This window comes from Bubalus kerabau, chromosome 5 (genome assembly GCF_029407905.1).
Source record: "Bubalus kerabau isolate K-KA32 ecotype Philippines breed swamp buffalo chromosome 5, PCC_UOA_SB_1v2, whole genome shotgun sequence".
NCBI classification, from domain to species: domain Eukaryota; kingdom Metazoa; phylum Chordata; class Mammalia; order Artiodactyla; family Bovidae; genus Bubalus; species Bubalus kerabau.
Window position 1 is genome coordinate 114,279,032 of NC_073628.1, and position 21,442 is coordinate 114,300,473.

General features: G+C 43.5%; 1 protein-coding gene across 1 annotated transcript in view; it reads right to left on the reverse strand.

Moving 5' to 3' along the window:
• SEC16B (SEC16 homolog B, endoplasmic reticulum export factor) overlaps positions 1-13,706 on the reverse strand; it is a 43,121-nt gene extending 29,415 nt beyond the window's left edge. Inside the window, exons 1-9 of the mRNA XM_055582751.1 lie at positions 13,382-13,706; positions 11,795-11,907; positions 10,414-10,534; positions 9,541-9,649; positions 7,959-8,103; positions 4,667-4,818; positions 4,223-4,284; positions 2,049-2,184; positions 1,058-1,288 (exon numbers count right to left, since the gene is read on the reverse strand). Coding sequence (XP_055438726.1) covers positions 1,058-1,288; positions 2,049-2,184; positions 4,223-4,284; positions 4,667-4,818; positions 7,959-8,103; positions 9,541-9,649; positions 10,414-10,534; positions 11,795-11,907; positions 13,382-13,677 — 1,365 coding nt within the window. The 5' untranslated portion in view covers positions 13,678-13,706. The remainder of the gene's footprint in view (positions 1-1,057; positions 1,289-2,048; positions 2,185-4,222; positions 4,285-4,666; positions 4,819-7,958; positions 8,104-9,540; positions 9,650-10,413; positions 10,535-11,794; positions 11,908-13,381) is intronic.
• Between the last annotated feature and the right edge of the window lie 7,736 nt (positions 13,707-21,442).

Sequence of the window (21,442 nt, forward strand, 5' to 3'; positions counted from 1 at the left end):
AAATGTGAGCTCAACTTCAAAATTAGGGTATAAAATAATAAGGACATGTGTGAGGTGATGTATATGTTAATAACTCAGTGAGGGGAATCCTTTCACACCATGTATCAAATCACATTGTACACTTCATCTTGCCATTTCATTTGTCAAATATACTTCTATTTAAAATTTAATAAATAACATAAAAATGTCAAAGTCTAACTTACATATCAAAAAATACAGAAGACATCACTTCATCAGTGGAATTAAAGTATTCAGTATTGACATGTATATTTTAGATATAGTTGATGGAGGTATCATTTGTAAACAAACTTCCTGGAAACTAATTTAGTGAAGAGCCTTTTAAAAGTACATATTCTTTAACCCAGTAGTTCCACTTCTAGGAATCTATCTTAAAAAATAATAAAAAGATCATCCAAAGATTTATATAACAAGATTTTTGAATTGTATAATTACGGTGGTGGTGGTTCAGCGGATAAGTCGTGTCTGGCTCTTGCAGCCCCATGGACTGTAGCCCACCAGGCTCCTCTGTCCATGGGATTTTCCAGGCAAGAATACTAGAGTGGGTTGCCATTTCCTTCTTCGGAGGATCTTCCCCACCCAGGGGTGTAACCCTGGTCTCCTGCATTGCAGGTGGATTCTTTACCCACTGAGTTAACAGAGAATGGCAAAAGTTACATGGCCTATACAGTCAACAGCAGTGAATTGTGCATAAAATACGATACATTCATATAATAGAATATAATCTAGTTTTTAGTGGCACAGTTTAATGCCATGAGAGGGTTTCACCATATAGTCTTAAGGGAAAAAAAAAGAAAACTTGTATATGTAATTTAACTTTTAATATTGATACATATGCATAGAAAATACTAGAAGTACATATACCAAAATGTTAACAGGTATTATCTTTTAATGGTAGGACTTTAGATGGTTTTTTTTTTCCTTTGTACCTTTCTGAACTTACTGTTATAAAATAAGTATATGTCACTCATATCATTGGGGAGGGGTGAGCTATAGGGCTGCCCGGACTATTTTAAGCAGGAGTGGGCGCGGCACTTGCCTTCTTCCTTCCATAGTAGAGCAACTTAGTGAATTTCTCCACGATCTGCGCAGGCGTCTCCACGCTGGGAGGAATCTCCCCGGTGAGCAGGTCCCGGGTCCCCGAGCTCAGCACTGGCCAGTCCTCATCCGTCAGGTTGATGAGATTGGCGACAGGCGGCTGCCGCTTGTACTTCTCCAGCTTCTTGCAGTCCTGCATCAGCAGCTCAGCGATGTCAGACCCCACCATGGACTGCAAGGCAAAGAGAATCCCATTCCCATTCGTCGCCATGCTGGTACCCAAGACTGCAGAAGGCGGGGCACCAGAGCACCCGCCCGCTTCAGGAGGAGACCCACATGTAAACACAAGACAGTCCCTTTTGCATTGTGGTAGTTGAAACTCCACCTTCATTCTCATGGCTATTTTCTGCCTGTCAGGAGCCACAAAGATGACCAGAAATATGCACACTCTCATAGGTGTATTATATGCTTGGTGCGGTAACCCAAGAACTGAGCAATAACCAGAGGCTAGTGGAGAAGGCAATGGCACCCCACTCCAGTACTCTTGCCTGGAAAATCCCATGGGGAGAGGAGCCTGGTAGGCGGCAGTCCATGGGGTCGCTAAGAGTCGGACACGACTGAGCGACTTCACTTTCACTTTTCACTTTCCTGCATTGGAGAAGGAAATGGCAACCCACTCCAGTGTTCTTGCCTGGAGAATCCCAGGGAAGGGGGAGCCTGGTGGGCTGCCGTGTATGGGGGTCGCACATAGTCGGACACGACTGAAACGACTTAGCAGCAGCAGCAGCAGCAGCAGTGGAGAAGGGCAGGGGAAAGTTACAGCGTTTGCACTCTGGCATTGACCTCAGCAGTTTCTTTTCTTGAGGCCATTTGTTGCTTCTTTAATGTTAACTTTTATAATTATGCCCCAAGACGAATCTTCTCTCTCCCAGGAAAATTTAAATTTCAGTCAAGCCTGCACCTGCCCATCCTCCGGCCGCGGTGATACTGACCCCATTCTGCCGACAAAGGAGAACCAACAGCTGCCAGAGTAGAGCCAAGTCTCTGCTCCCCGGTGTCTCAGATTTGTGGCTCTGTGCTGCTTTCTGCTGGCAAAACGTCATGATGTCCACCTTGTGCACATCTTCCCTAGGGAAAGATTTCAAGGAGCAAAGAGTGAGGGACAGACTCCTCCCCCAGGCAGGACCACAAGCCCCTCCTACAGCGTGAGGGCGGTGCCTGGGCTGGGACTGAGATAGTAGTAGAAACAGGACAACCCAGGATGGGGACAGTGAGTCTGTAGTTACAGGACAGTTGTTTCCATATAGAACAGGAAGGGACCTCAGAGATTCTCTCATCCACGGTCTCTATTTTGCAGAGGAAGAAACTGAGGCCCAGAGACCTGAAATGACTATTTGGGTGGCAGGTTCGAGCACAGACTTTGAGATCAGACAACCCTGGATTTAAATCCAGCCTTCGTGTCCAACTCTTTGCAACCCGGTGGACTGTAGCCCACCAGGCTCCTCCGTCCATGGGATTCTCCAGGCAAGAATACTGGAGTGGGTTGCCATTTCCTTCTCCAGGGGATCTTCCCGACCCAGGGATTGAACCTAGGTCTCCCACGTTGCAGGCAGATGCTTTAACCTCTGAGCCACCAGGGAAGCTCCCTTCTAAACTTCTCAGCCTACACAAGTTGCTTATCCTCTGAGCCTCTGCTCTTTCTGATAAAACAGGGGTGATTAAAATGTCTACCTCCAGGGCTTCCCTGGTGGTACAGTGGATAAGAATCTACCTGCCGATACAAGGGACACAGGTTCAATCCCTAGTCTGGTAAGATTCCACATGCTGTGGAGCAACTAACTCATGTGCCATAACTACTGACCTTGGCTCTGCAGCTACTGAGCCTGTGTGCTGCAACTACTGAAGCCTGCATGCCTAGAGCCTGTGCCCACAACTACTGAAGCCTGCATGCCTAGAGCCTGTGCCCACAACTACTGAAGCCTGCATGCCTAGAGCCTGTGCCCACAACTACTGAAGCCTGCATGCCTAGAGCCTGTGCTCACAACGAGAGAAGCCACCACAGTGAGAAGCCAATGCACTGCAACAGAGTAGCCCCCGCTCGCCACAACTAGAGAAAGCCCGTGTGGAGCAATGAAGACCCAGTGCAGCTAAAATAAACAAACAAAATAAAATTTCTTTAAAAGTCTACCTCTAACTCAATGTCTTATAATAACCTATAATGGAAAAGAATCTGAAAAGGAACAGATTTATACATAACTGAATCATTTTGCTGTACACGTGAATCTAACACAGCATTGTAAATCAACTATACTTCTATTAAAACACTGTTTTAAAGTCTACCTCATACAAACAGGAATTAGCCAATTGTGTAGCATATATAAAGTGCTCCATAAACAGGAATTATTATTTGCTTGAGATTATTTAATGAAGTCAGTCAAATAGGGATCAGTACCCTAGGTGTCCAAACACCCAACTCGGTACTCTAGGCCACATTGCTACCCCTGTGTGTAAAAATGGAGACAATTCATTTTTACTTGAAGGAACTGTCAAAATACCCCGGGGATTTTCTTGGTGGATGAAGCTTCAGGATAAGGACACATCTGTATAGTTGTGATGATATTTAAAGGGCTTTAGAATGCATTATCTCACCTCTGACACCAGCCTGAACTCTTCTCTCCACAACAAAGAACATCCTCAGTATTTATCAGAAACATGACTAGGAATGTAAAAGCAGTTCTAGCTCAATCCTGCAGAGGGCAGACTTGTACACTGTCTAGGAACTCACGCTGACTGGGTTATACATCTCTCCAGAAAAATGTTTTCCATATGAGCAACTTGCCTATGATTTCCCAGGCTGTGCTCCACTTTTCTACCAGTTTAAGTATTATTAAGTACCCAGAACATTAAAACCTCCTACCACATAGCCTTTGTAAAATAGAACTGACTTCAGATTTTTAAACCTTTTTCTGTCTTTCAACACTCAAATTGCTTGTCAAAATGGCTCAAGCCATATCTGGCTCCAACTTGTAGCACAAAGATTCCATTCCAATGGAGACAGATAATTTCTTTCAAGAAAGCCAAGCCCAAATCCCCAAAATGCTGATTTGGGCAGGAAGATTTTATAGATTTCAAAAGCCCTTATTTGGCAACTTTTATGGTGATTTACCTGATCAGTGGTCCTGAGAAAGTCCTCATCTCTTCTTGTTCCTCAGAATCATTCAGAATAACCTGGAACAAAAAACTCAAGTTTGGTCTTCAAGACTATGTGCCCCCAGTGCCCCATGCCTCAGTTGAGTCCAGTATCAGAACCCAGAGCTGGTCCTAGGATGCGGCTCAATGCCTCATGGAGAAAGCAGAAAGACAAAAATGAGCTCTCTAGTTGCTGGACATGAGCCAACAGCATCACAGGTAAAACATCAGTCTAGTATTACTTCTTTCAGAGAAGAGCCCCACACATTCCTTCACACACACACACACACACACACACCAATCCACAGGGTACATGGCTCAGGCCCCTCCAGGAGCACTCTATTCCTGGAGATGCCAGGGCTCAGGCAAGGGAAGCAGGGAGTAACATGCTGACATTCAGGGGACACAGAATCTTGTTTACCTCCATGCTGTGCAGTTCAACAAGGGCTGTCTGTCCATCACTGGGAGAGCTGGGACTCACACACACCAGCTGACCTCCTGGCCCAAAACTCACAGGCATGTGAGGGACATAGAACTTCATGGGTTCCTTGGGACCAGCTGCTGAGATGTCCTCTGACCAACCAATACAGGTGGACACTGTTAGCATTACTACCACTACTTTGCTTTATGTAAGAAATATTCCACAGACATATTTCTTTGCAAATTTCACCTGGGACCAAGATAAGGTTCTGGGTGGGTTACATAATTAGAAGAAATACATGCTCTAAGTCAGATTTAGGCCTTTAAGAATATGTCAGACTATAATGCCAAATCCAACAACATATTACAAGGATTATACACCATGATCAAGTGGGATTTATCCCAGGGATGCAAGGATTCTTCAGTATATGCAAATCAATCAATGTGATGTACCATATTAACAAATTAAAGAATAAAAACCATACAACCATCTCAATAGATACAGAAAAAACTTTTGACAAAATTCAACACCCATTTATGATAAAAAAAAAATTCTCAAGAAAGTGGGCATAGAGGGAACCTACTTCAACATAATAAAGGCCATACCTGACAAACCCACAGTAAATATCATTCTCAATGATGAAAAACTGAAAGCATTTCCTCTAAGATCAGGAACAAGACTAGGATGCCTGCACTCATCACTATCATTCAACATAGTTTTAGAAATCCTAGCCATGGCAAAAAGAGAAGGAAAAGAAATAAAAGGAATCCAAATTGGAAAAGAAGTAGAAATATCCTGTTTGCAAATGACATGATACTAAACATAGACAATCCTAAAGAGGCCACCAGAAAACTACTGGTGCTAATCAATGAATTTGCTAAAGTTGCAGTATACAAAATTAATGCACAGAAATCTTTAACATTCCTGTATGATAACATTGGAAGATCAGAAAGAGAAATTAAGGAAACAATTCTATTTACCATTGCAACAAAAATAATAAATATCTAGGGATAAACCTTCCTAAAGAGGCAAAAGACCTGTACTCAGAAAACTATAAGATACTGACGAAAGATTTCAAAGACAACACAAAGAGATAGACAGATATACCATATTCTTGGGCTGGAAGAATCAATACTGTGAAAAGACTGTACTACCCAAAGCAATCCACAGATTCAATGCAATCCCTATAAAATAACCAATGCCATTTTTCACAGAATTAGAACAGAAGATTTTATAATTTGTGTGGAAGCACAAAAGACCCTGAATAGCCAAAACAGTCTTGAGAAAGAAAAGCAGAGCTGGAAGAACCAGACTTCCTAACTTTAGACTATACTACAAAGCTACAGTAATAAGACAGCATGGTACTGGCACAAACACAGAAATATAGATCAATGGAATGGGGTAAAAAACCCAGCAATAAACCCACACATCTATGGTTACCCAATATTTGGTAATGGAGAAAAGATAACATCTTCAATAGTGATGCTGGGAAAACTGAACAACCCATGTAAAAGAATGAAATTAGAACACTCCCTAACACTATATACACAAAAATAAACAGAAAATGGGTTAAAGACCTAAATGTATGGCTGACACTATAAAACTTTTAGATGAAAACAGGCAGAACACTCTGATGTAAATCACAGCAAGATCTTTTGACCCATCTCCTAGAATAATGAAAATAAAAACAAAAGTAAACAAGTGGGACCTAATTAAACTTAAAAGTTTTTGCACAGCAAAGGAAACCATAAACAAGACCAAAAAAAATAACAGAATGGGAGAAAATATTTGCAAATGAAGCAACACACAAGGGACTAATCTCCAAAATATATAAACAGCTCATGTAGCTCAATATCAAAATAACAAATAATCCAATCAAAAAAATGAACAAAAGACCTAAATAGACATTTCTCCAAAGAAAACATACAGATGGCCAAGAGGCACATGAAAAATGCTCAACATCACTAATTACTAGAAAAATGCAAATCAAAACTACAATGAGATATCACCTCACACTGGTCTGAATGGCCATTATCAAAAAACCTACAAACAAAAAATGCTGGAGAGAGTGTGAAGAAATGGGAACCCTCTTATAATGTTTGTAGGAAAGTGGATTGGTTCAGTCACTATGGAGAACAGTGTAGAGGTTCCTTAAAAAACTAAAAATAGAACTACCATATGACCCAGCAACCCCACTCATGGGCATATACCTGGAGAAAACCATAATTCCAAAAGATACATGCACCCTGATGTTTATTGCAGCACTATTTACAATAGCCCAGACATGGAAGCAACCTAAATGTTCATTGACAGAGGAATGGATAAAGAAGATATGGCACATATACACAATGGAATATTACTCAGCCATAAAAAGGAACAAAATTGTGCCATTTGCAGAGATGCGGATGGACCTAGAGACTTTCTTGCAGAGTGAAATAAGTCAGAAAGAGAAAAAGAAACATCATATATGAAGGCATATATGTAGAATCTAGAAAAATGGTACAGATGAACCTATTTGCAAAGCAGAAAGAGAGACACAGACATAGTATGGACACCAAGTGGGGAAAGGAGCATGGGATAAATGGATAGATTGGGATTTCCATCTATACACTATCAGGTATAAAATAGAAAACTAAGAGAAACAACTGCATAGCACAGGAAACTCAACTCAGTGCTGTACGGCGACCTAAATGGGAAGGAAATCCAAAAAAGAGGGGATATATGTATATATATATGGCTGATTCACTTTGCTGTACAGCGGAAAATAACAACATTGTAAATCAACTATACTCCAATAAAAAATTAATTTTAAAAAGAAAAAAGAAGAATATAATGCAAGGAATTGATGGTTTAGTCCAAATGATAATGTGCCAGGGCTAGACTCTCCTAAGGGTGACAGGTTGGGGACTGGCTCTCATAGCCCCAGTACTCAGGGCAAATCTCCTACATCCAGACCTTTGTGGCCTGCCTTGACTTTCCCGAACTGACTCTAGTCTTTACTTTCTTCCCTTGTTACTTACAGTACCTCTGAGGGCCTCCTCTCCCAACCTGATGATGGCCATGGGCCATGTTCCTTTCCAAGAATCAGCTATGATGCATTCTTCAGTACCAAAGAAAAGATGGGGAATGGAGCCAAAGCTAGCCACTCTGCCAGGGGACCTACATATGCAAATGAGGCAGACAAGGGATCTACTCTTGGAAATACCAGGTAAAGTTGACCTTCCAAGAAATGTGCCACCCAGCCCTCTTCTCATCAGACTCAGCCAACTCCTTTAATCACGTCAGTACCCACCAGCCTGAACTGGGCTCCAGACGGCTGAAGTCATGGGGTCACAGAGCTCGGAAGCATCTGCCATGTACTGACTGAGCTCGTAGCTGCTGGAGGTGAGACCAGACTCATGCTGCCAGAGAAGGTTGGACTCCTCCATCAGTGATGGCTGGAAGTTAAAAACAACAAGAACACATGGGAAGAATCAGAGGCACTTTCAGAGAGACAGTCCTCCAAAGTGTTTCTTCAAAGCAACAAAATTCAAACTTTCAAATAAATCTAATGAATGTGGACATATTGAAAGGAAAAGAAGGGATCATTCAACTGAGAATTCTCGCTAAAGGATTCATTTTGGCTGTGGGTAGAGTGCAGGTCCTGGGGTCAGGGGGTTTTAATTCAAATTCCAGCTTTGTTAATACCAGGCTCTGTGACCTTGAACAAGTGATGTAGACTCTCTAAGCTCAGTACCTTCATTTATAATGTAGATAATCATACCTACCCTATATAGTTCAAGTACTTACCTCTTGCATTCATTCACCAACTGTTTAATGAGCACTTATTATGCTCCAGGTGCAATGCTTTCCCTAAGGATACAGGTACAAAAGGACTTCTCTGGTGGTTCAGGGGCTAAGACTCTGTGCTCCCAATACAGGGGGCCCAGGTTCAATCCCTGGTCAGGGAACTAGATCCAACATTATGCAGCTGAAAATTTGCACACCACAACTAAAAGATTCCACATGCTGCAACTAAAAAAAATCCTGCATGTTGCAATGAAGATGCATGCCACAACTAAGACCTAGTACAGCCAAATAAATAAATATTTTTTTAAAAAGAAATTCACAGAACTTATATTCTGGGAGGATTGTAAAACAGATACAAACAACAGATACAAAAGCTCTTTGTCCACACTGTAAAGTACTGTACTCATATATGACCGCTGTTATTGTGTTGTTGTTACTGTTAGTCCTAATAGGTGCCCGGCCCTGTCAAGTATTAGGTATACAGAAGAAACTGTTCCCCCATAATCATACAAATCTAATCAGGGATAGAAGATTAATACAAGACTGTCAAAAATTAAGACCTTGTCTCTTGTAACTTTTCCATAAATCTAAAGTTATTCCAAAATTGAAAGTTTAACAAATTCAAGAGCTCCATTTCATAGCCCAACTGGTACACCCAGTAAGATTTCAGAAGAGAGAAATGGAAGAGTCAAGAAAGGTTTCAAATTCTGCTTTTCATACCCAAATTAAAAGATGCTAGCAACTTCCCACTTCCTGAGTAAACCAAATTGCTAGTCCACTGGGGTACCAGTAACACTTCTTTTCTTTCCCACCTTGGAGTGACTTGGGTGATATTTCCTGACAGCTAACTTGGCAAAAAAAAAAATGCAAAAGGGCTCAATAAGGGCCCCAGACCCAGAAGACTGAAACAGGAATCAGGGAAAGGAGGACATGGGCATGGAGGCTCTGCCAAGAGGGGAGGAATGGTACCCCTTAGACTGCTGGCACTAGGGACCCCCACCCCCAGGGCCCTGCCCTGCCACTGCTGATGATGTCAGCTGTGATGCACTCTCACAGGCCACCTGCCCTGTGTCACTTCAGCTTACCTTGTTTTTCTGTGCCCCAGTTAGCGGACTCTCCATGAACAGGTCCCCGGGCCTCTCCTGTCCAGAGTTAGAAGCAGGACTGTCTTTATAAGGATTCCGACTCTTAGATCTGCAGCAAGATGACAGGAGCATGTGAGAGGGGATCCAGGGCAGGCCAGCAAGGCTGAGCTGCTCTGTACTGGAGGCTGCTCTGCCGCAAAGTGTGGGCAGGTGTCGGGTTGGCCCGTGTGCCGCAGGGAAAAGCCTTGTCCTCCCTTGTGCTGCCACAGTCTATTAAACCAGAAAAACAGGAACGCCCGGGGTTCATAGCACAGTTCCTAGAAGTAGCCCCTAACTCTGCAGAGAAGGCTGGATCTCTGTGGCCTGACATCCCAGAATGACTTAAATCAGAGCAGGCAGGTTGGTGAGTTTCAGGCAGGGGAAAGGCCTAAGGGTACCAGACAGGTACATGTACAAAATGCTCTTCCCTGCTCTTCTCATCCCAGGGGAGAGACCATTCTTAGGGCACAGGAATGAGCAGAGGAGAAGCACCCCATCCCCAGGCAGCATGCAATCATGAGAACTTCTGCAAGGCCACATCTATTCCAAGGCCAACATAGAATTAAGGCCTTCCTTCAAGATGGACCTCAAGTAACCTCACAGGTTTGGGGACTTAGGCAGGTTTGGGGAACTGCCGCTCAGAATGAAGAACCCCTCCTTCCAGGGTCCATGCAAACAGATGGCTCGGGCCAGCCTGAGGTCCATCCTTGTGGCCAGAACAAAAGCAGACAGGCTTCTAAAGATGAGGGACCAGTACCAGATGACATCAAGTTTGCCAAACGTAGTCTGAGTTTGGCTGAATCATGTTGAACCAGCCTCTCCTTTCACACTTACTGGAACTGGGTCTCCTTATTTGTTCCAAACGGGCTATTCTGGTTTTCATGTTGATGATCATTGAGGTACTTTTGATCTCGATGATCTTCCTGCCAGATATAAGGACTCCCTTGCCTTGGCACTGCACCCTCAGAGAAAACAAAACGAAGACAGGTCACTTCCTACTCCTCAAAGTTCGGAGATTCTAGCAAGTTGTGCAGCTGGGTTAGTGGAGCATGGCAGGTATAAAGACATACAGTCATCCTTCTGAATGCTTTAGGGGATTGGTTTCAGGACCTGAGAAAGTTAAAGTCCCTTATATATTAATAAAATGGTGTAATATTTGCATATAATTATGCACATCCTCCATAAACTTCAAATCATCTCTAGATGACTTCTAAAACTAATAATACCATATAAATGCTATGCAAATAGTTGTAAATACAACATAGGTGCTATGTAAATAGTTGCCAACAAGCAACAAATTCAAGTTTTAAGTTTTGGAATTTTCTTTTTTTCAAATATTTTCAATGATCAGTTGGAGGCAGACCTGCAAATTTGGAGGGCTGACTGTATTTGTCAAATTGGATAAAGTTGGTAAGTGAAAGCCAACAAGTTTGTAAGATGAATCTCAGTCTTCTCTGAACCAAGGAGCATGACTGTATAGGATAGTACAACAGTGGGGATCGTGTGTGTGTGTGTGTGTGTGTGTGTGTGTGTTTGTATGTGTGTGTGTATGTGTTTTCAGTACTGAAACAGATTTTTCTCTTTACTAGCAGGTCAGAAGCTGCCATTAACACATACCTAAATCCTTACTGTTGGTATAGGGTATAAATTCCTTTTTGTGCAAATCTGCCACCCTGTGATGCTCAGGCTCATTACAGGCAAGCCACACACTTGATGACCCCACTGTTAAGAGCTGACTTCACTGTTACTTGACCAGGGAGAGACTATAACCTTGGTTATAATGAGGAATAGAAAAAAAAATGGATGAAGTACAAACTATCCATAACACTAATAATATAATAATAGTTTCAGTACCATCAACTACACCTACATGTACAAAGAGAAATGACTCTTTTATATCTCTTCTCAAGACGTCTAGCAGCAGTGTGTTTGCTGTGGCCTCATCTGACCAAGCGGAGAAGGCAATGGCAACCCACTTCAGTACTCTTGCCTGGAGAATCCCAGGGACGGGGCAGCCTGGTGGGCTGCCGTCTATGGGGTCGCACAGAGTCGGACACGACTGAAGTGACTTAGCAGCAGCAGCAGCAGCATCTGACCAAGAAATAAGCAGGTGGGGGTGGAGGCCTAGGATGAGGCTCTGAGCATGGCCCTTTTGGCCTCTGCCCTGTCAGACCAGTGGTACCATCCCAAAGGCTTCTTAGAGATTATTCCATACCTCTTTCTTCCTGAAGCTGCTGTGGATGTCCATGGTAGTAATAACTTCCATAAGCATATTCTTCCCTTAGGGCTGGAGAGTAATAGCTCTGATAGAGATCCTCAATGCTCCACCTAAAGAATCACAAAAAAGGCCACTCATTCAAGGATAAGCATAGCAAAAAGAAAAACCAATGGAGAGCAACTTTCCTGGTGGTCTGGTGGCTAAGACTTCACAACCCTAGTGCAGGGAACCTGGGTTTGATCCGGGTCAGTGAATGAGTCCCACATGCTCCAACTAGAGATTCCACACACTGCAACGAAGATCAGATATCCTAAGTGCCACAACTAAGACCCGGCACAGTCAAATAAATAAATGATTTAAAAAGAAAGAAAAAGAAAAAAATGAAGGACTTGACAGACAAAACACCTCCAGAGGACAAAACTGTGACACCTGTCTAGAATCTGCTCTAAAGCTATGGTTCATCCTACAACCGAAAATCTAGAATCGGAGCAGGAATAGAATCATTGTGTCAGAACAAGGCTGCAATTTTTACAGTAAAACCATAGCCGAGTGTCTCTTCTCCTTCCTCATGATCCCTCTTACTCCTCAAATACACACATCCAACAACATGAAATATTATCTAAGAAAACCCTGCCCTGATATCACCTTAGGAACCCCCTTCCCAAGTTAACTGTGTAAAGTACCCAATACACCACTGGAATTCCCATGCATATTATAGATGGAAATGAGATGGAAAAGTCAAACTGGACCATCTTAAATCTGCTTGCTGTTATTGCCTCTACCCTTAACAGACCTTCCTTCAAGAATTCAACACTATTTTTATCAATTAATAATTCTTTACTATTTCATAGGGACAGAATTCTTTATAATAACTGTCATAATTTCAACCTTAAACCTGGAAGTAGGAAAATATCATCTCACCTAAAAAAGCTAAAGTGAAAAATAGATGGCTTGCAACATTCCATAAAATATGAAGGCCAGAAGTAGAAACTTCAGATTCTCCCAGAATTATCTCACAGAGACCTTTTCATTCTGAACTTGGAGACGCCAAGCTTCTATCTGCTCTCTGATTTTTTTAAGTTCCCGATCATTCACTCAAGGTATATATTTTTTGTGTAGGCATCACACTGTAGGTGCTGTTCTAGGCACTAGGACTCTTATGTTGCTGGTGGGTTTGGTGCTAACCCTGGGTCAGAGTCATCAAAGAGGATAAGGAGCTTTTTATAGACATCCATAGGAAAAGCTTTTCCATAGTCTACAAATCCTGCTTTTTGTGATGCCAGAGTAAGAGGGTCTCATCTGCCGTCTTGAATTTCACCATTCTTTCTACTCTCTCCTCTGCCCCCAACACCCAATTGTGTTATGATGGCTTCTTAAGAAGCACCCCTAGGGACTAACAAAGGGAAATAAACTATATTTTCAGTCACCACAATCTAGGCTGGGAGAGGAAAGGGTTTAGCTAAGTCAATGTAGGAAGAGGAGGAAAAGGAAGAAGAGAAATAAAAGGACAAGGAAGACGGAAAAGAACGATCTGTTCACAAGCATTTGGGAGAGCTGGATCAAGTCCAAGCTCTAAACTCGTACCTTGAATACAATTGACTGGGATAACCGCCTTCGTAATAGTCAACCCCGGACACAGGTGGATGCCATTCCCCAGATCTGGCTGAATAGTGAGGCTCCTGGTGGTCTGCCCTGGGGTCCTGCTGTGGCTGGGGGCTCCTGCCCATGTCTTGCCTTTGATGGACCCTCTCTCCATTGTGCCAAGAGTAAGGAATAGGCTGATAGTATCTATCTCTCCGAAGCCCTCGGTCTGGATCCTTTGATGGTGCTGGGGGCCTCCCCGATGGCTGAGGCAGCCACTGGGGAATCCAAGGTTCCATCCTAGATCTTCTGAATTTCTCTAGTGTTTTGAGTCGGCTGTGTAGTTATTTTATCTTTCCGTCAGACAAAACAAAAAGAAAACAAATTATCATTTTAGGCCTGTATCCAAGCATGATGCTTAATTAGGTTTTGTGAAAGAAGCACCCATGGTCCTCAAAAATCTTCTGTCTAAAACAAACCACACAGGCACTGAGACAGAGACATCTGAAAAAACCGCAAGCGGATACTTGGAATAAATAACAGGCTAGACAATTATATTGAGGTTGTTATAAAAATTTTAAAGTATATTTGGAGCAACAATAGATGTCGGAGGCCTGGGAGAAAGACCAACAATATATGAAGCTCCAAAACACAATCAAAGTATTCCAATTAAAGACATGTGTGCTCACCTATTCCACCAACAAACAGTCATTCAGGAGGCCCTGTGCTGTCTTAGAAATAAAGTGGGCTTTAGACAGAGCTAGACCCAGTTCAGATCCTAACTCGGAGCTTCCCTGGTGGTAAAGTGGATAAGAATCTGCCTGCCAGTGCTGGAAACAAAAGAGACTCGGGTTCAATCCCTGGGTCGGGAAGACCCCCTGGAGAAGGGCATGGCAATCCATGCCAGTATTCTTGCCTAGGAAATGCAATGGACAGAGAAACCTGGTGGGCTATACAGCCCATTGGATCACAAAGAGTTGGACACAACTGAAGTTACTTAGCACACCAGGAGGATCTCACATACCGAGGAGTAGCTAAAGCCTGTGAGTTACAACTACTGAGTCCACACACCACAATTACCGGAGCCCTTGTACTCTAGGGCCCAAGAGCCACAACTAACGAGCCCCTATGCCACAACTACTGAAGCCCACATGCCTTAGAGCCCACATGTTGGAACTACTGAAGCCTGTACACCTACAGCCTGTGCTCCACAACAGGGGAAGCCACCGCAATGAGAAGCCCATGGATGATAAATGCTCCAAAACTAGAGAAAGCCGGCATGCAGCAACAAAGACCCAGCAAAACCAAAAAAAAAAAAAAAAAACAAATAAATACATTATTTTCCAATTAAAAAAAAAATCTTGACTTTGCCACTTATTAGCGAGTTAAATTTTTCCAGCCTTAATTTCCTTACCCATAAAATAAGGAATAATTAGCTGACAGGGTCACTGTCAGCGTTAGGGATACTTATGCAAAGTGCTGAACACTATGCCTGGGATACAGTAGTGGTTCAATAAACAGTGTCATCAGAGATAGAGATTAGTGTAGGGTGAGTAGCTAAAAAGATTTCCTAAATAAAAAGAAGCTTAGGAACTTCCCTGGTGGTGCAGTGGTGAAGAATCCTCCTGCTGATGCAGGGGACACAGGCTTGATCCCTAGTCCAGAAAGAACCCACATGCCTCGGGGAAACTAAGCCTACATGCCAGAACTACTGAAGCCTGCTTGTTCTGGAGCCCGCGCCTGCAACAAAGATCCCACGTGCCACAGCCAAGACCCAACGTGGCCAAATAAATAGATGTTTAAAAAGAAGCAGCAGCAGCTTAGAGTGGCTTCAAGAGACATCTTTTCTAAATCCTTAAAGTCTTAGAGAACTATGCTCTATAACTTGCCCATGCCTGCCCCTCCTCCAGTGGAGGTGAGGAGACACAGGGTTTGGGATTGCTTCTGTGACAAACTAGAGAGCCGTGTCTCGGTAATCTTCCTGCCCGGAGATTTTAAAACCTGGAAGTCTCCCCAGGATCAAACTGGTTTTCCCCACTTATTCTTCAAACTGGGATATAGCTCCCGACAAAGAGTTACCTTCCAAGCTTCTCTGCTTGTATCACAGAGCAGCACCGGCACCCAGCTGCCTTCAAAGGAAAGCACCCATCACCCCTTACAGCTGCTCAGGAGTCTCCTGTGTCAGGAGGATACACGGCTCCATCAGACCCCATGCTCCTTCTCCCTTGGGAACTACGTTAGGTTGAAAAGTTCGGGTCGGATCCACAACTTGCTCCCACTCCTGAAACTCCCAGCTCAATATAATAATAAATATCAGAAGCAAAGGTCAAAGGGTGTGTGTGTTGAAATCAAGATGTCACTCTGCTCCAATGCCGTGGAGCCAGGGTCCACAGCTATGAGCAGAGAGCTGTAAGCAGAATGCTCCAGAAGAACAAGGTGCAGAAGTGCCTTCTACGTCCAGAACAATCACAGCTAAACTTGCACCTTCCTTCCCATGTCAGCTTACATCCTTGAAAAAGTCAGGTGTAATGAGAGCCTTTTCCAGCAAATCTCAGCAAAGGCCAAATGCCCCAGACACAGTGAAAGGCTACCTGAGTCCTTCCTGAAGGGGGCCTATGGGATTTGAAAGCATTTGGACACAAGGCAGCTCAACAAGAAGAAAGCCTCAGGATTTCCCTGGTAGTCCAGTGGTTAAGACTTCACCTTCCAATGCAGGGGGTGTGGGTTCAATCCCTGGTCAGGAAGCTAAGATCCCACATGCCTTATGGCCAGAAAAACAAAACATAAAACAGGAACAACACTGAAACAAATTTATAAATAAAAACTTTAAAAATGGTCCACAGCAAAAAAAAAAAAAAAAAGAAAGAAAGAAATCTATTTAAAAAAAAAGAAGACGAAAGCCTCTGCCACCTCATCCCCAGATATTTTCACTAGACAGCCCTTCTCTGACAGCAAAGACACATTACCCACTCCCTTCGCCAAAGTCAACTCCAGTTGATTTCTGTGGCCAAGATACCAATTCCAGCTTCTTAAGGCTCAGGTTACAATTAAGGACCCCAAATGAAAAGCACTTAAGATACTCCAAATGAAAGCATTACATGCACAGGGACAAGTCATACTCACACATCCACATAAATGACCTTCCCTGGCCCCACTAAGGTCAATATTGCCTTTCCTAATTTGACAGCACAGCAAGCACAGCCAAGACAAAGCCTACAAGGGCGCTCGAGTCCCCACACACCTGCTCTGACAGCCGCCACCTTCCCTTCGCACGCTCCAGGGGTGTCTTCTCCCCTCCTAGACACTGTCAAAGTCCAGGTGCCACATCTCCCAAGACTTACCCGGCTCTCAGATCTACAGCCTGTCAGCTACCTTTGCAACTGCCCAGTCTCCATGGGCTGATTCACGAGGGCAAAGTACAGCCCAGCTCCCTCCTTTGTCCAGACTTGGCTTGGTGTGTTTGCCCAGAACCCAGTCAGAGGCTGCTGCTTCTGTTTGCCTGGTAGTGGGCTGAGCCAGGTTCCTGCACATGTGAAAGATCCAAACCTGCACAGCAAACAAAGGACAGAGACCCGAAGGAGAGGAAGTGCAGAGAGCCCGGAGGCAGCCTGGCCTGGGGAGAAGAGTGCCACCTATGGGTTGTTAACTCCTGTCTGGGCCACGGGACGCTCTATTGCTCAACCTCTGTTTCTTCTCTGAAAGAGGAATAACAAGGTGGGTTTTCCCAGGTGGCTCAGTGGTAAGGAATCCGCCTGCCAATGCAGGAGACTCAGGAGACATGGGTTTGAACCCTGGGTCAGGAAGATCCCCTGAAAGAGGAATAAGAATACTTAACTTAGGAGGGTCATCATGAGGACCACAGGCTGACTTCAGAGATATTGCGAGTTCAATTCCAGACCACAGAAATAGTGAGTCATATGAATCTGTTGGTTTCCCAGTGCATATAAAAGTTATGTTGTACATGATACTGTCATCTATTGTGTGCAATAGCTGTATGTCTAAAAAAATATAAAAAATGTAGGACTTCCATGGTGGTCCAGTGGTTGGGAATCCACCTGCCAATGCAGGGGACACAGGTTTGATCCCTGGTCTGGAAGATCCTACAGGCCATGGGACAACTAAGCCCATGAGCCACAACCACTGACCCTGCACCCTAGAGCCCATGCTCTGCAACAAGAGAAGCCACTGCATTGAGAAGCCTGCTCGCTGCAACTAGAGCAAGCCCACGTGCAGCAAAAAAGACCCAGTGCAGCCAAACGTAAATAAATAACAATTTTTTTTAATGTATATACCTTAATTTTAAAATCCCTGGGGACTTCTCTGGTGACCCAGTAGTTAAGAATTTGCCTTCCAATGCAGGGGACACAGATTTGATCCCTGGTTGATCCCACAGATCATGTGGCTAAGATCCCACATGCCACAGGGCAATTAAACCCACAACTACTGAGCCCACAACTAGGTGGTGACACAGCCAAAGACAAACAAATAAATAAATGTAAAATACTCTATTGCTAAAAGTTGCCAAAACAATTACAATAGTAATACCAAACATCACTGATCACAGATCACCATAACAAATATGATCACAATGGAAAAACCTAAAATACTGCCAGCGTACAAAATGAAAAAGAAAACAAGAGAAATATTGCCAGAATTACCAAAATGTGACGTGGAGACTCAAAGTGAGCAAGTGCTATTGGGAAGGTGGTGCCATGAGACTTGCTCAATGCAGCTTTGGCCCAAGATTTCCGGTTGTAAAACAACACAATAAAGTGAATCGATATAAAATGAGGTATGGCTCCAAAATCACTGCAGATGGGGACTGCAGCCATGAAATTAAAAGACGCTTACTCCTTGGAAGGAAAGTTATGACCAACCTAGACAGCATATTCAAAAGCAGAGACATTACTTTGCTAACAAAGCTTCGTCTAGTCAAGGCTATGGTTTTTCCAGTGGTCATGTATGGATGTGAGAGTTGGACTATAACGAAAGCTGAGCACCGAAGAATTGATGCATTTGAACTGTGGTGTTGGAGAAGACTCTTGAGAGTCTCTTGGACTGCAAGGAGATCCAACCAGTCCATTCTAAAGGAGATCCGTCCTGGGTGTTCTTTGGAAGGAATGATGCTAAAGCTGAAAGTCCAGTACTTTGGCCACCTCATGCAAAGAGTTGACTCATTGGAAAAGACTCTGATGCTGGGAGGGATTGGGGGCAGGAGGAGAAGGGGACGACAGAGGATGAGATGCCTGGATAGCATCACTGACTCCATGGACGTGAGTCTGAGTGGACTCCAGGAGTTGGTGATGGACAGGGAGGCCTGGCGTGCTGTGATTCATGGGGTTGCAAAGAGTCGGACACGACCAAGTGACTGAACTGAACTGAATGATATATAATTATGTATGCTTTATAAATAAGTGTTATCTTTTCATTTCAAAGGAGATGAGCTAAGTCTACTGGCTGAGGTAGGCAGAGTACACACTGTGTGTGTTAGCTGGTCACTCATGTCCGACTCTTTGTGACTCCATGGACTGTAGCCCACCCAGCCCCTCTGTTCATGGGATTCTCCAGGCAAGAATACTGGAGTGGGTTGCCATTTCCTTCTTCATGGGATCTTCCCAACCCAGGGATCGAACCCAGGTCTCCTGCATTGAAGGCCAATTCTTTACCTTCTGAGCCACCGGAGAAGCCCAGAGTATTCACTGGTGGGTAGTAAATGCCTGGTTTAGGTTTTTCTCATTTGAATTTCTCGCCATTGGATTCTGACTGCGCATCAATTGTGTTATCCAGATGGAAGGCAAATTTAAATGCTCAATACTGAATTGAAGGCACTGAAAAGTTTCTATTACAACAAGAAAATAATTTCTCTTGTTTGAAAAATAAATTTCTTCAGGTGAACACAAAGAAGCTCATGTCTACTTGTGAATTAATATTTTAAAATTTAGCAAATCATCATGCTGTCTACCTTAAATGTGTACAGTGTTATACATCAATTACATCTCAATAGAGCTGGGAGAAAATACAAATCAAACTCGGAATTTGCTCTAAAAAGGCTCAGATGTTTATCCTTTCTTTTAACAAACATTTACTGAGTCCTTATTATGTGTCAGGATTTGACACACATAAATATGAAGGACACAGTCCTTGTCTTCAAAAATCTTTGAGCAAATTAACCTGTCATGCTGTTTATTAGTCCAGGGAAGGCCTGGACTAATGGTCCATGGTTGATCTCATGATCAGATAGGCTAAGGTACCTAAGCTGTAAGATTATGACACAGAGAACTTCCATGGTGGTCCAATGGTTAAGAAGCCATCTTGCAAGGCAGGGAACAAGGGCTCAATTCCTGGTTAGGGAACTAAGATCCCACAGGTCACGGAGCAACTGAGGCCACACAATCTGGACCTGAGTGCCACAACTAGGGAGTCTGCGCCACATGGAAGATCCTACACGCTGAAACTAAGACCTGACAGAGCCCACTTAATTAATTAATTTTTTAAGAAAAAGCTTTTGCCACAGCCCTTCAACTGACTCCGAGGCCATGACAGCTGAATGTAGAATTCTCTGACTCCTATCGTGGTTTCTTACCCCCCTGGTGGGCTTTGAGGCTTGGCTCACTAATAACCTCACTGTTATTTTTAATCCTCCAGGGAAGAGGTACTGGAAAAGGACACACACAATAACCACAGGAATCAGAACATGGTTGATTACAACACAGACTCACATGTCAAATTATGTGTCCCAATATCTCACAATAACATTCATGAAGATCTGATATAACTCTTTTGGCTTATAACATGTTAGCCCTGCCCCCGAGGGCTCCCCTGGTAGCTCAGCTGGTAAAGCATCTGCCTGCAATGCAGGAGACCCCAGTTCAATTCCTGGGTCAAGAAGATCCTCTGGAGAAGGGCTAGGCTACCCACTCCAGTATTCTTGGGCTTCCCTAGTGGCTCAGACAGTAAAGAATCTTCCTGCAATGTGAGAGACCTGGGTTAGATCCCTGGGTTGGGAAGATTCCCTGGAGGAGGGCATGGCAACCCACTCCAGTATTCTTGTCTGGAGAATCCCCAAGGACAGAGGTGGCCTGGAGGGCTACAATCCATGGGGTCGCAAAGAGTTGGACATGACTGAGCGACTAAGCACAGCACAGCACAGCCCTGCCCTATAACACTGCTCCGTCACAGCTCTGTCACTGAAATGTTAACTTTGGAAGACCTTACAGGTTATTTTAGCAACTTCATTTGGTTGGTGATAAAACCAGATCCAGAGAGATAAAGTGATTTAGTCAACATCACAAAGCTAGCTAGAAGCTCAGTTAAGATGATCTAGATGTACTGGACTTGTCTTGCATTGGGCTTACCGAAGTGTGATTATTAATTATCCAAGAATTATGTGAGCCAACAGTAAAACTGTTGATAATTTGAAGTCCACCACAGTGGGGGTATTTACAGCACAGAAACGGGCAAGTGCTGCAAAACCAGGTTGTTGTTGTTTTCAGATAATCACTTTCCCGGCGCAGTGGATACAACTCCTAACTCCTATTCCAGTGTTCTTTCAACCACAGAATTGTCGTTCTGTTTCTAGCCTTCATCTCACGCGTCTGGGTTAAACATCTAGCCCCATTATTACAAATGCTCCTTTTGTGACGTCCCAAAGCATCTCCAGTCATCTCAAGAGTTATTATGAAACTCTTCATATACTCACCAACCAAAATTAATTTTAATTAGCTTTAATTATTTTATATAGACATATGGCATACCACAGTTATATGGGTCATGAAATGAAACAGATTGTATGGGGTTTCAGCACTCCAAAAGGTTTGGGATATATCAGTCCCTGCCTTCCCTAGCCCCATAAATCAACAGTTACTAAGTCTTTCAACCTGGCAGCTCAAGTCTTCCTGGTTTCTAACAAAATTCACTCAGTTTGACAGTACCTTAGCAGCTCATCCCCGAAAGGAGTTGGGCTAAAATTGGTCTTGTCACCTCAAGTCCTGATTGCAGTTCCCTCACATGATCTCATAGGCTCTCATATGCTGAAACAGTTTAGTCTTAACATTTTTCCCTTCC